The sequence below is a fragment of the Stegodyphus dumicola genome, chromosome 1, assembly GCF_044657685.1.
Source record: "Stegodyphus dumicola isolate Sdum_Otavi_A_Nest chromosome 1, ASM4465768v1".
Lineage (NCBI taxonomy): Eukaryota > Metazoa > Arthropoda > Arachnida > Araneae > Eresidae > Stegodyphus > Stegodyphus dumicola.
Genome location: NC_140768.1, coordinates 35,921,286 through 35,934,288, shown reverse-complemented (window position 1 = coordinate 35,934,288; position 13,003 = coordinate 35,921,286). Strand labels below are relative to the sequence as shown.

Below are 13,003 nucleotides of genomic sequence, written 5' to 3'. Positions count from 1 at the left end.
TTGGGGGCTGCTGCAGCAAAGAAGTACCTCATGTAGAAGAAGAGAGAAGGCTTTTTTTGTTATATACACATGAAGCTTCTGACAGCGCGGTTTTTGTAGCAATGTGTGAATTCAATGTAACTTAAATTTCGCCCTAATCTGCGTAGCGGTTGTTTTACGTTTCCGGCTACAGAAAGTTTTCAATGCTGTAACCTTTTCAGATAATTTACGCTATCTTCGAGTGTGTTTTTAAATGTACGAAGATCTTCACTTTCCGAGTCGTTCTTAAAAAAGAACGATCTAATGATGCCACCCAATCCAGGTACTTGTTAGCGACGCTGATTGCCGTACCGAAGAGACCAGGTTCGAATGCGAGACAAGGTATTAATGTTTTCAAAAGTATAGTGCATGGCGGCGAGCCGAAAGTCCTGTCGAGAGGATGGAGGTAGAATAAGAAGGATGGGAGACCATCCGACCCGTAACACCCCTCGGGGTGGTCTCAATCAAAATTAGGGGAGGGGCGGAACTGAGCAAAGTCATACTGTCATCTGTGTGGGGCTCAAGGTAAGACAGGCGCAATCTTGCACTACTTGCCGCGATGAATTTCGTGGGGCTGTGCTGATGCTGCTGTCAGGAAAATGAGATAAGTCACAATAACAACGGATCTAATGATTTGGTAACAGATCATTAGGTCTCAAATTCATAAAGCAGAACCCAAACATTTGCCATGTTTCGAACCCTAGTATGTGTCCATTTGTGTCCTATAATTTCTCAATTTTTGAAGCGAATATCTCTTATACTCTGAAAATTCAAATTTCACTCTTCTGCTATTGATTATATTTGAAGCCATTCGAGATTCCCAACGAGAAGGTTCCATGCGCTAGCTTGAAATTTGGTACGGTATCTTCGCCAAGCGTTTAACTTTGTATAAGTTACATTATTCAATAATTTATTAGATTTAATATTATAGAGACACTATGGGAAAAATCATATTGTCATAATTATAGACTAGGTATCAGTAATATTTTAATAACATAGCTACCGAAGTTATGTTACAAAATTATTTTGGCAGTTAATATTGCTAAGTTAGCCTACCTAACTTATAAATAGTATAAGCATTCTAATTTAAAGTCAGCAAAAAATTTCTTTGAAATTTTACTATATAGTTCAGTATTATTAATGGTTGTGTTGGTTTATTGAATTACGGCAAAAATCTCGAGGGCTGTCTGCCCAAGGAAAGGGATGTATTCTTGGGGGACTTTCTAAGGAAAGCTGGCTCGTATACACATTACACATGGGAAAAATCACGGAAACGCCCATGCAGCCAGCTTATTCGTGGGATTCGAACCTCAGACGGACTACCAGCGACTTTTGAAAGATGTGGTGTGGTGTATTTATTTATGGCAAAACACACTAGGGCTATCTGCCTAAGGGGAAGGGATGCCTTCGGACTTTCTAAGGGGAACTGGCTCGTATACACGTTACACATGGAGAAAACCACGAAACCACCCATGCAGCAAGCCCGTCGACTTTCTAAAGGAAACTAGCTCGTATATACGTTACACACGGGAAGACCACGAAACGCTCATGCAGCCATCAGTGTTATTAATATTGTACTTTAAAGATCAAAATAAATAAATCAGACACAAAAAATGTTTGGACGAGAAACATGCCAATGGCAAAGGCATAGATTTTAAACAAACAATAAATCTATTAATTTTCGGGGCGAACTTACGCAAATCTTTCTTCTTCGTCTTCTTTATAAAAAAAAAAAAAAAAAAAATCTTTAAGGAGAGGAAAAAAAAATCTGCAGCTTGTTCGATAGATCGATAAGTCGATAGGTTTTATTTAAAGACTTACGCCAGTCTAAGATTGCGTTTTTGCCTAATTTTAAACGGTATTAATTATCCAGCAGGAATTTATTTAGCAAACATAAAAGGCATGCAAGTAATTGCACATCATATGAAAAGAAAGTTTCATACATACGGGCACATGCGTGTAAATTCCTCTGTAGTTGGCAACATGTGTGCTAACTCAGGAAGGCTGAAATCTTCATTTATTTCCGCAAAACATGTTCGTATGATGTCTCGACACATAAAACGTGTTCCACCGATGCCTTGATAAGCTGAACTTATTTCCAGAACTCCTGAAACAGAATAAAATTTGTTGTAAAAACAGTTAACATCACGGAAAATTTTTAAATAATTCAAATAATTTTTAATTATTAACTGGCTAATTTTTACCTCAACTTCTTGTAAGGCACTTGACATGTAAGAGAAGTAATATTCAAAAACAAACCGTAACTCAAACACGTAATTCTTTGTCAATATCTGAGATTGTTAAAATCTTTTACTAGTACGCAAAAGCTTCAAAAATGAAAAAGAGAATAAGTCAATTTCAAAATTAAAAATAAACGGAATTGTGTGAATTTTACTATTAATATGGCATTATTTTGCCTTTTAGCAACAGTAGTATGTTAATGGACAACTAACTTCCCAAACGAGGCTTTACCCTAGCACGCCTCTTTGTGAAGATTAAATTATTCTGCACACTTTTGAAGTTCATAATTAAACTTTAAAGGTCATCAAGAAAACAAAATTTCCAATCCCATTCACAGATTTTTTAATAGCAAAGTGTTCTGCAAGATACTTGTTGATGCTTATACATGCACTTGTGCATGCATAAGCATGCACAAATATCCACCATCATTTACAAGTATGCACTTAGCATCATGCAAAAGCATGCGCAAGTATCTAGCATGATGCACAAGTGTCTAGCATAAGCATGCACATGTTTCTTGACTTTCTCTAGCTTAAATTATTTACGCAGATATTGCATTCATATTATTTTTCTGTACCACAAAACTTTTACTTCCTATTTATACTTTTAATAATAGTACTAATTTATTTCCTATTTATAGTAAATTCTATATTTCTTTATTGGTTTTACTTAAGTACATATGAATAATGGACTCACATATTTAAATAAGAGGAAACTCACTAGCAAAATACTACAATGCAAATAAAAGTAGCGCCCTTTTAAAAACGCACTTTTCATTGGTACTGCCAGAAGACAAAGAGTAAAGAGTATACGAGGAGTTTATTTTATAAGGTATTTCTCCCGCCATCCTAGCGTGCCTTCGTGGTGTAGCGGTTCTGCACGCTGGGCCGGTATTTCCAGAGGTCCGTGGTTCGATTCCCGGCGAAGGCGTTGTATATTTTTCATCTTGCCTGCTTCCAATTAACATCATGTCTCTACAGTGGCGCCCGAACTAAAATTGTGTTGGATGAGAATTCTTCGCACCCAGGATTTGGTGATTGGGTCCCCTAAAATTTCAATAGTCCTTTAAAAAGGGGAGTATATAAGGTATTTCTCCCACTTTCCTAGCCTACCTTCGTGGTGTAGTGGTTCTGCACGCTGGAATGGTATTTCCAGAGGTCCGTGGTTCGATTCCCGGCGAAGGCGTTGCATAGTCTTCATTTCCCCGGCTTTTCCAGTTAACCAAATGTTTCTATAATTTAATGATTTATGGCAAAGCATTAACAAGGGTTATCTGCCTAAGGAGAGGGATGCTTTCGAGGAAGACTTTCTAAGGGAAACTGGTTCGTACACATGTTGCACATGGGGAAAACTACGAAAACGTGTAAGTAACAGTTCGACTGGAATCGAACCCCTGAGCGATCGCTAAGCCGCTGCTGGGCCAGTATACTGGTCAATTCAAAAATATCTGACAAAAATGTAAAGGCAGGTAGACGGGACCGAAATAAGCAGATTTTATAATGGAATGGGTTTGCAGAAATGCATAATTGAGGTGGAAGTAGGTGTTGCTGAGCTGTAGCTAAAAGCGTCTTTTCGCGTAATTTCGAAGGATATGCATCGCTACACGGAAGCAGATCTTGCCGACATGCTTCCTTCCATCTATGAGGCTAGAGTCATAAATGGAACAGCTGTTCAATGGATGTACTCGAGAATCGTTCTCTGATCTTCCTTTGAGTAGCTGCTTCTGCTTCGTTTCATTCGCAACCCCATACCCATACCATCGCATTGTTGTTGCTAACGCTCAATTGTCTGACCGATAATCAGCCCAAGCCCACGAAATTGCTCGTGGCAAGGAGCGCAAGTTTACGCCGGTCGTTGGCAACTTGAGCACCTTACAGATGACATTATGATTTAGCTCAATTCCGCCCCCAGTTTTGATGGAGAGCACCCCGGGGGAACGCGTTCAAGGGTCTCTCCATCTTTTTCCCCTACCAGCAACCTCTCAAAAGGACTCTAGAGTGCCCTCATGTCGCACGGACACTATACATTTACAAGCATCCATACCTTTTCCGGGATGCGACCCGGGCACTTTGGCACGGCAGTCAGCGACACTAACCACTATACCGACTATAGTGCATTTGCGGGGTTGAAGATTTATTCGCTGTAATAAATATGTACAAAAAAGCAACAATCGGATCCATATTTCTTATTTATTTCCTATTATTCATTCTATTCACATTTGATTTAACGGATAATTTTGAAATTTATTAAAAAATTCAGCGTGCAAGAGTTTTACTATAAGGTGTTTAAATATTTTTAAAACGGTTTCCAAGCAGTTTAATTAATGTTTAAAATGTAAAGAATATTTTTTAATGTTCGATCTGAACGCCCTTTTTCTGGACTATACGTCTGCATCGTGACTTTCATGACAGAAAAGTTGTTTTAAAATTTATAAAAGATACTCATTCCCATTTTCCTTCCACTGCTTCCCAAAGTCCTTCAATCGCTTTAGGTTTGTCCTCGGAAAGAGCACTTTTTAAAAGACCTAGAGCCACAATGTATTCCATAGGTGGAACGTCAGGGAACACCGCAGGGATACGTTGAAAAGATATATATATGCAATATTCACATCAGTGTCAAGAAGTCTCAAGGTTTTTCAAGGATGTTTTGCCTTGATGAAGCTTCACTCTTAAGCCACTATGAAAAAAGCCACTATGATTAAGAAATAGAATGTCTTTTGTAAATCCTGGACGTAAACCTTTTTCTTGATAAGTACGTTGAGTTGCTTTTGATATTTTTACTACTCTTTTTATTTTTAATTTCCTGCTGTAAGAGAGTCCTGCTGCTTTGTTGTATATATTGTAATTATCTTTGTATATATTTGTACTGTATTATGATTAACTGTATTGTAATTAAGTATCTTGTATTTTGTACTCTCTTTATGCTGTAGCTGATGACAACACAAGCACTTCAGCAATTCATGTCCATGATCGCTATTTATTGATCGAGTGAGGCTCGGTTCCCCCTTGCCTACATTCTCATTGCCTCTGGGTTCCTATGTACAGATAGATTTATGTGATGCGCCTTATGGCCTTAGATTCAATGATCCAGAGACACTGCGCTTTTGAGGTATTCTGGAATACACGAAATCAGTCAGTCAGTCAGTAAAGAACTTCTTACTGAAACTTTGTTTGCAATGGTAGAACCGAATGTGTACGTTTTTAGTCCAAAGGGATTTGAATCCCGAAGGACTATTAGTTTCGTTTTGGCATTTTGCGTCGGACTCATAAATGTCGGTTCACTTTTCAAACTGTTGCCACAAAATGCTAGAGTCCTGCATTATATTTGAAGAAATTAAATAATGAAAAATCTGCATAAATGTATGTATATTTCTCGTATTGTGATAAAACAACGGTACATAGAGTCATCGAATTTTGAATAACGTAATCCTCCAACGAATATGAGCATGTGGAAGACCAAATTTGAAATTTGAAATTTGTTTTATGATCGATTTCCTATTTTTTAAAAGTTTGACGAATTTTTGATTAACGAACTCAAGGATTTCAAAGCGAGCAATGGCAACGTTGTGCAGAAAAAACATTTTTATCTCTAGCGCGTGAGTCTCTGTATCGGAAATTCTAAAGATATGCTCGTTTTAAAACTATTTTGCGATATTGCTGTTGCACTGGATCTTATGGTTTAAGTGCGAGGAACATGATATTTAATAAAGAAAGGTAACACACAAAATGTTAAAAAACGCCCCTTTGGACGTAATTTAAAATCTGAAACATTTCAGATTTTTTTTTTTTTTTTTTTTTTTTTTTTGTCTTTTTTTCTTTTCGTTTTCCATAACAAACACATTTCTTTTGGATTCCGCTTATTTAGGAGATCCATGCTTTATCAAGAGTTCCAATGTATTGCCATTTATTTCCTGCTAAATAATTTTTATACATATTATTCCGGGTTGAGTCACATGCCTTGGTAAAAGGTGGCGAACGTTGTGTTTCTTAGCATTTTTAAGTTGTAAATTTCTATTTATTATTTTACATATTGTTGTTACAGATGTATTTAAAGTCTTTTAAAGAAATTTCTGCTTCCTCGGAATTTTTCTTGTTACCAACGTTTTAACTTTGGCGATGTATTATACACGTTGGAAGCTTATTTTATTAAAAAAATAGGTTATAAAACCACATTTGAGTGAAATATTGTTGTAAGACGTTCTACTAAAATAACTTTTTAATGAATAGCTGAGACACGTATATTTAATAATCTTGAAAAGAAATGAAAGATTTTACGTCAATCGGCAACAGTGTCTATTTATCGCGGACAGAATCTATCTGCAAACTGAAAAGATTTGTTTCTCTTCTAGGAGTTAAAAAAAAAAAAAAAAAAAAAAAAAAAAAAAAAAAGAAAACTAAAAATATGATTCTATTGCTTTTCTTTGTCTTTTGTGCAGGATATCTTGCTTGACTTCTAAATTCAAAACGATGACTACTGTCAGAATTTTTGCATTTTTAACTTAAGCTAAATGAGATATATCATATCATTTAGAAAATGGCTATTAAGCAATACAGTGGAATGTAATAAGAGATTTAGAGTTATGTTTTCTTGAGATTAAGGTTTGAATTGAAGAATTCTTTACTTAAAGAGATAAAACGGAGGTTTTATAAAATAAAATATCATTAGCTGTCAAATATTCAAAAATTTGTAGATGCTACAACACAGTAAAATTTTGAGTAAAATGTTACAAGTTGAAATTTTGATTAGTCGAAAAATTTAAATGAAAGTTAGAACTGATTTCAGTTCAGTTATTTATCTAACTGAACTGAGCAATATTTGATTCACAAATAACTTTCTTGAATTCGATTAAGATTTGTTTTAATAGCTACTTTTTCAATGCTTAAAAATTTTTACTTTTGATTTTGGAATTTTTGCGATTCAAGATTTTTCATCTTTTTAAAGCAAAAGAGGTCTAGAAAATACTAGTTTAAAATACTAATTGAAATAAGGACTAAAAGGGTTTTTTCATTTATGGTTTTAAATTTTCCGAATTAGGTTTATCAAACTGTGTACTAACAACAGATTCGAATTTTATCACTATACCTTAAAAATCTTCCACCTACTGGCAATTAGAAATAATATGCCTATAATCAATGACTAAAAGGAACTAATATAATTAATAAGTTGTTAAAAATTTACTTCAATTCGTGAGCATTTAATATTCAGTCACTTTAAAACCGTTTTTAATGGCTGCAATAGTTTAGGTGAAAAACAAATATTCGAAATACAACTCATAATATGCCTTTTTTATACTGCTTCAATACATTTTAAATATATATGCTGCCTCTTCTGTAAAACCTTCAGCTGTTAAACCCCTATTAGAAACATTATATTAAATTTTATAAGCTGAAGGAAAATTAATGAACGCTGAATTCTTTTAAAAATCATTCAACATCATTTCCATGAAAATTAAATTACTTACCTAAAGAGATCAATAGGGTCAAATATAATTTCGACATACTGAATGTCAAATAAAAATTAATAGTAAATATTGAATATACGAAATTGTCTTAATACTTTCACTGGAAATTTTATTCTGATCTTCGGGTACTGTAAGCTTTCCGATTATTTACTTATCTTAAAATGCAATCCTTTTATGCCATTGTGATACAAACCATGTTTAATTACAGGAAGTCTAATCGTTGACAGGAAGGATATCCGCACTTTTTAGCAGGATAAAGTTAATGTAACGAGCTAATAAAAAAAATGTCGCCAGAGTTTGCTTTTAAACCATCATATATATTTACAGGAATCAGAATTATAGTTTGAATTCATCATCATGGAGATGTTAGCTCATGCGAACAAAATCTAAATAGTAAGAATTTTAAAAACTACAATCTAAACTAAAGAATTAAAAAACCACAACTTAAAGACTTCAAATCACACTTTAATATAATTAATAAATTTCAAAAAGTTAAATTAAATTTTAAAAAAAGAAAAAAAAAGGGGAAAAATCTGAAAGATTTCAGATTTCATATTACGCCCAAAGGAGCGCTTTTTTAACGTTTTGTATGCTACTTTTATTTATTGAATATCATGTTCTTTGAACTTAATCCGCAAAATTTATTGAATATCATGCACTTAAACCGCAAAATTTATTGAATATCATGTTCTTTGAAATTAAACCGCAAAATTTATTGAATACCATGTTCTTTGCATTTAAACCGAAAAATTCAATTCAAAAGCAATACCACAAAATATTTAAAAGAGAGTATGTTTAGAACTTCCGATACACAGTCTCGCGCGCTGAAGATATTTTTCTTCTTTTTTTTTCGTACAATTTTCCATTGCTCGCTTTGAAATAGTTGAGTTTGTAAATCAAAAATTCGTTAATGTTTCACAAATGAAATAGTTTTGGATTAGGTAATAAAACAAATTCCGAATTAGGGCTTCCACATGCCCATATTCGGGTGAAAACGTACGTTATTCAAAATTGGAGGGCCCTAGGTACCGTCGTTTTATCACAGTATGAGAAAAATACACACATTGATTCAGATTCTTCATTATTTAATTTCTTTAAATATAATACAGGGCTCTAATTATTTGGTGGCAACAATTTGGAAAGTTCAACGCCATTTTGTAGAGGACGACGCAAAATGCCAAAGCGAAATTAATAGCCCATCTGGGCAAATTGTTCCTTTGGACTGATAAATAAAAATCAATAAATACATCTGGATAAATTAGAGTATCTGAGTAAATTAGATACATCTGGATAAATTAGAGTAATTAAGTAGAGAATGGATAAATTAGAGTACCTTCTTAATAGGACTGCCTGTACGATCGTCTCATATTCACGTTATAGAGGGAATACCACGAAAATTTCCAGCAGCCATAGTGTTAACAGAAAATTTGACAGTATTCAGTTATTTTATTTCTCTGCCGTTTGGTAAGTTATTCCTATGCAGGTGTTACGTTTTTTTCTGACACCAGTTGTTGCGTTTTTCTCTTCCTTCACGTTCGTACGGGGTTCGTGTGGATTTGGAGTGAATAATGATGACACTTCTTGATGAAGTATCGAAACACACTTTATTTAGCCAGTACTAATCAGGACAGCTCCAAAATCACGTTACAGTTGTCGAAGAAGTACTGTAAACACGCTGACGTGATCAGCGACACAGCCTTCAAGTTATCAGGCTATCACGGTGGAAACAGTTCACTGCAAAGCACCAGAATACAGCTTTCGACTCTGCTCGGTCGTTCTCGGAACTCCACGTACTCTCGAGACTCTCCAGGCTACAACTCGCGATGCACTCACGACACACGAGCACAGTTCCGGACTCTTCGGTTCAGTCGTTCCCGGAGCTCAACACGCTCTCTCGACGGTGCACTAACCGCGATACACTACGAGACTCTTTTGGTGCACTCGACAACCCACTCGACACTCGCTGCACGGCTATCAACTCGATCGATTCCGCAGGGATTGACTCGCTAGACCAGCGTTTCCAAACCTTTTTTGGCCAAGGCACACTTGTCGCGGTGAAAAAAATCACGAGGCACACCACCATTAGAAAATATTAAAAAATTAACTCTGTGCCTATATTGACTATAATAAAGTAATTCTCTTGAATAGGAATCAAATAAGCACAAAGAAAGTATTTTATAATTACTTTATTATGAAATATTAAGTAAACAGAATAGTGAAAAATTATAAAATACTTTCAGTGCGAAACCTGGGCCTGTTTGGCTGCACACAAAGCTAATATTCTGGCTGGAATCGAAGAAAGACACACACCTAGCTCTTCGTCAACAGTTCTCAGTCTCTCTCTGTATTTGGTTTTCATAGCAATCATGCTTGAAAAGTATCTCACAATCTTGAAAATAATCTCACACAGATATGTAGTGGAAAAAGGGAGCAATGTCAAAATAGCTTTGTTTGCCAGAAGGGGGAACTCCTTGGCAGTATCCAACCAAAAACTGTCCAAAGGTAGATCAGCAAATCTTAGCTTGCAACCACGATTTTGTCTCAGTTCAATTAGTTCCTCCTGCTCCTGTAAAGTCATTTCCTTTCCAACAACTGATGCTGAGCTATAAGGGTCCCTAACACAGTCAAGGCATTCAGTGGAGACTGAAGAGAAATAAAATGACAACTTCTCCTCAAGAGTTTTTAAATGCTTAACTATTATCTCACACAGTGCAGCAGTGTGAACACCTTGCCATTGCATGGTGAGTGTGAACATTTCAAGATTGCCACTTTCCACGTGTTGATGCCAGAGTTGCACCTTTGAATGGAAACCATTTATTTTATCTGTACTTATAAGCAGGTTTTCATTTCGGCCTTGCATTCGGGTGTTCAATTCATTCAGATGATGAAATATATCTGCCAGGTATGCCAGCCTTGCACACCACTCATCACTTGCAAGCTGCTTTGCGTAATCTGACCCCTCATTTGTCAGAAACACTTTAAGTTCCTCCCGCAGCTCATACACACGAACCAAGACCTTGCCACGCGACAACCACCGGACCTCCGTATGAAACAGCAAGGTTTTATGCTTTGCTCCCATCTCCTCACACAAAGCTGCAAATATGCGACTTTTCATGGATCGTGACTTTACAATGTTTACCATGCGCACAACATCATCCAACACATGAACTAAGGCTGATGGTAAAGTCTTGGCTACGAGGGCCTCGCGGTGTAAAAAACAATGCGTAATAATCACATCTGGATTTCTTTCCTTCAATCTGCTTACAAAGCCTTTGGTGCGCCCGACCATGGCTGCAGCTCCATCGGTGCAGACACTTGTGCAGTTTTCCCACTTAAGTCCTCCTTGTTCAAGGTATTCTGATGTGACCCGAAAAATTTCTTCTCCTGTTGTTTTTTCTGGCAATACCTTGCAAAAAAAGAAGTTTTCTCTAATTGCATCACCATCAACAAAACGCACATTAGCTAAGAGTTGAGCATGTCCACTGATATCAGTAGACTCGTCAAGTTGCAATGCAAATTTCTCACTGATACGGATCTTTTCCAAAACCACACTTTCGATGTCTGCAGACATGTCATTAATACGTCTGGAAATTGTGTTGTTTGAGAGAGGGACTTTGGCTATTTCCTTTGCTGCTTCAGGTCCGAGCATCTCCTCTACAATAGCTTTGCAGGCAGGAAGTATTAATGTCTCTGCCACAGTGTGCGACTTTTTTGTCTTGGCTATAAGTTCAGCAACTTGATAGCTAGCTTTAAGAGCTCTTTCATTTACCTTTGTTGTTTTTCTCATAAAAGTTGCCTGTTTCTCCATGTTGTCACGCAGGCGAACAAAATAGTCCACATTCTTGTTTTGAAGCAAAGGGTGTTTCGTTTGGAGATGGCGTTTAAGTTTGCTTGGGACCATAGCACTGTTAGCTAGCTTTTCACCACACACCACGCACAGTGGAGTTGGTTTGTGTTCATCTCCAGTGAAAGTAAATCCAACTGAAATATAGCTTTCGCTATATTGCCTTGCGCCAGAGAATTTAACCATCTTTGCTTTCTTTTGACCCCCACTCATACTCGGGCTCTCATCTGGCTCCAGATTTTGTTCAGAGTCCAGTTCTTTCCTTTTCAAAAACTTGTCCATCACTGCAGTATCAGTGTCTCTCTCCTCACAGCAGCCGTTGTCTCTCTGACACTGTGTGAGGCGTCTGCCTGCCTCTCATGGGGGCGGGGGACACGGCGGACACTTGTCAAGATTGGCAGGGGGAGGAGTTATAGCACTGCACAGCGCCGTGACCACCTATGACACTGGCGGGGGGAGTGACGGGAGGAGTTATAGCGGGCGAACAGCACCGTGACACCCAGACCCGGTGGCACACCACGGTGCTTCAGACGGCACACTGGAGTGCCGCGGAACAGCGGTTGGGAACCGCTGCGCTAGACGAGACACACTCACTCGATGAGAGACGCACACTCCCTGACTGCAGACCAGCAGGATTTATATAGCTTTCGGCTTGTGTTCGAGAGCATTCTGGGCTAAACCGGTAAGCTCTCGAAATATTCATGGTCATTCTAGACCCGAAGTAAAATCATGAAGTACCTATACAGAAAATGTATTAAGACATTAACAGAATCTCAGGAAACAATAAACGTATTAGAAAATTTCTATTACACGTAAAAGCTCTTTCCTTGAATTAAAAGCTAACATGTGCATGCGTGCAAATGTTATTTAACAAATTTCAAAACTTCCCTTTAAGTGTTGTTATCAATCTCATTTGTCTGACAATGGTTAGCACTAACCCATGACATTCATCTGTGCAAGTAGTCAAATGCGCCTGTCGTTGGCAGCAGCTTAGCGTAATAAAGGTGACAGTCTGACTTTAGCTCATTTCCGCCGCCACTTTTAAGAGAGAACACTCCTGGGCGCGTAATGGTAAACCGCACATTGAGTTGAACAGTGTTAAACGAATGTTGCATACTGCGCATGCCCAGAAAACTATTTGGCGTAATTACTATGTTGGCGCGATTTGAAAAGAAGATAAATACGGTTTATAGTAGATGTATCGCCATCTAATTGTAAACAAATCTGGCGTTTAAATCTTCGTAGAGTATAATGTAAATGTAAATTAATTACTGTGTTAAAATACTATTTTTTGCTGTACTGCTCAAACAACTAGAAAGCTGAAATTATTGCAAAGTAATGTGAAGCAGTGTTTGCATTCAAAATATAATACCTATGAAATTCTGCACATTCCTTTGGAACTGTACAAATTTTCGTTCAGAAAAAGACTGAAATTTAGG

General features: G+C 36.9%; 2 protein-coding genes across 2 annotated transcripts in view; both read right to left on the bottom strand.

The window, feature by feature from the left end:
- LOC118205838 (uncharacterized) overlaps positions 1-7,877 on the bottom strand; it is a 32,020-nt gene extending 24,143 nt beyond the window's left edge. The window contains exons 1-2 of the mRNA XM_035378123.2: positions 7,721-7,877; positions 1,966-2,125 (exon numbers count right to left, since the gene is read on the bottom strand). Of these exons, the coding sequence (XP_035234014.1) occupies positions 1,966-2,125; positions 7,721-7,757 (197 nt within the window). The 5' untranslated portion in view covers positions 7,758-7,877. The remainder of the gene's footprint in view (positions 1-1,965; positions 2,126-7,720) is intronic.
- A 2,079-nt stretch (positions 7,878-9,956) lies between these two features.
- Positions 9,957-11,846, bottom strand: LOC146999063 (zinc finger BED domain-containing protein 5-like). The gene is made up of 2 exons (XM_085812323.1): positions 10,427-11,846; positions 9,957-10,363 (listed from the first exon to the last, which is right to left on the bottom strand). Exons 1-2 carry the CDS (start codon positions 11,844-11,846, stop codon positions 9,957-9,959), a joined length of 1,827 nt encoding a protein of 608 aa, XP_085668449.1.
- Between the last annotated feature and the right edge of the window lie 1,157 nt (positions 11,847-13,003).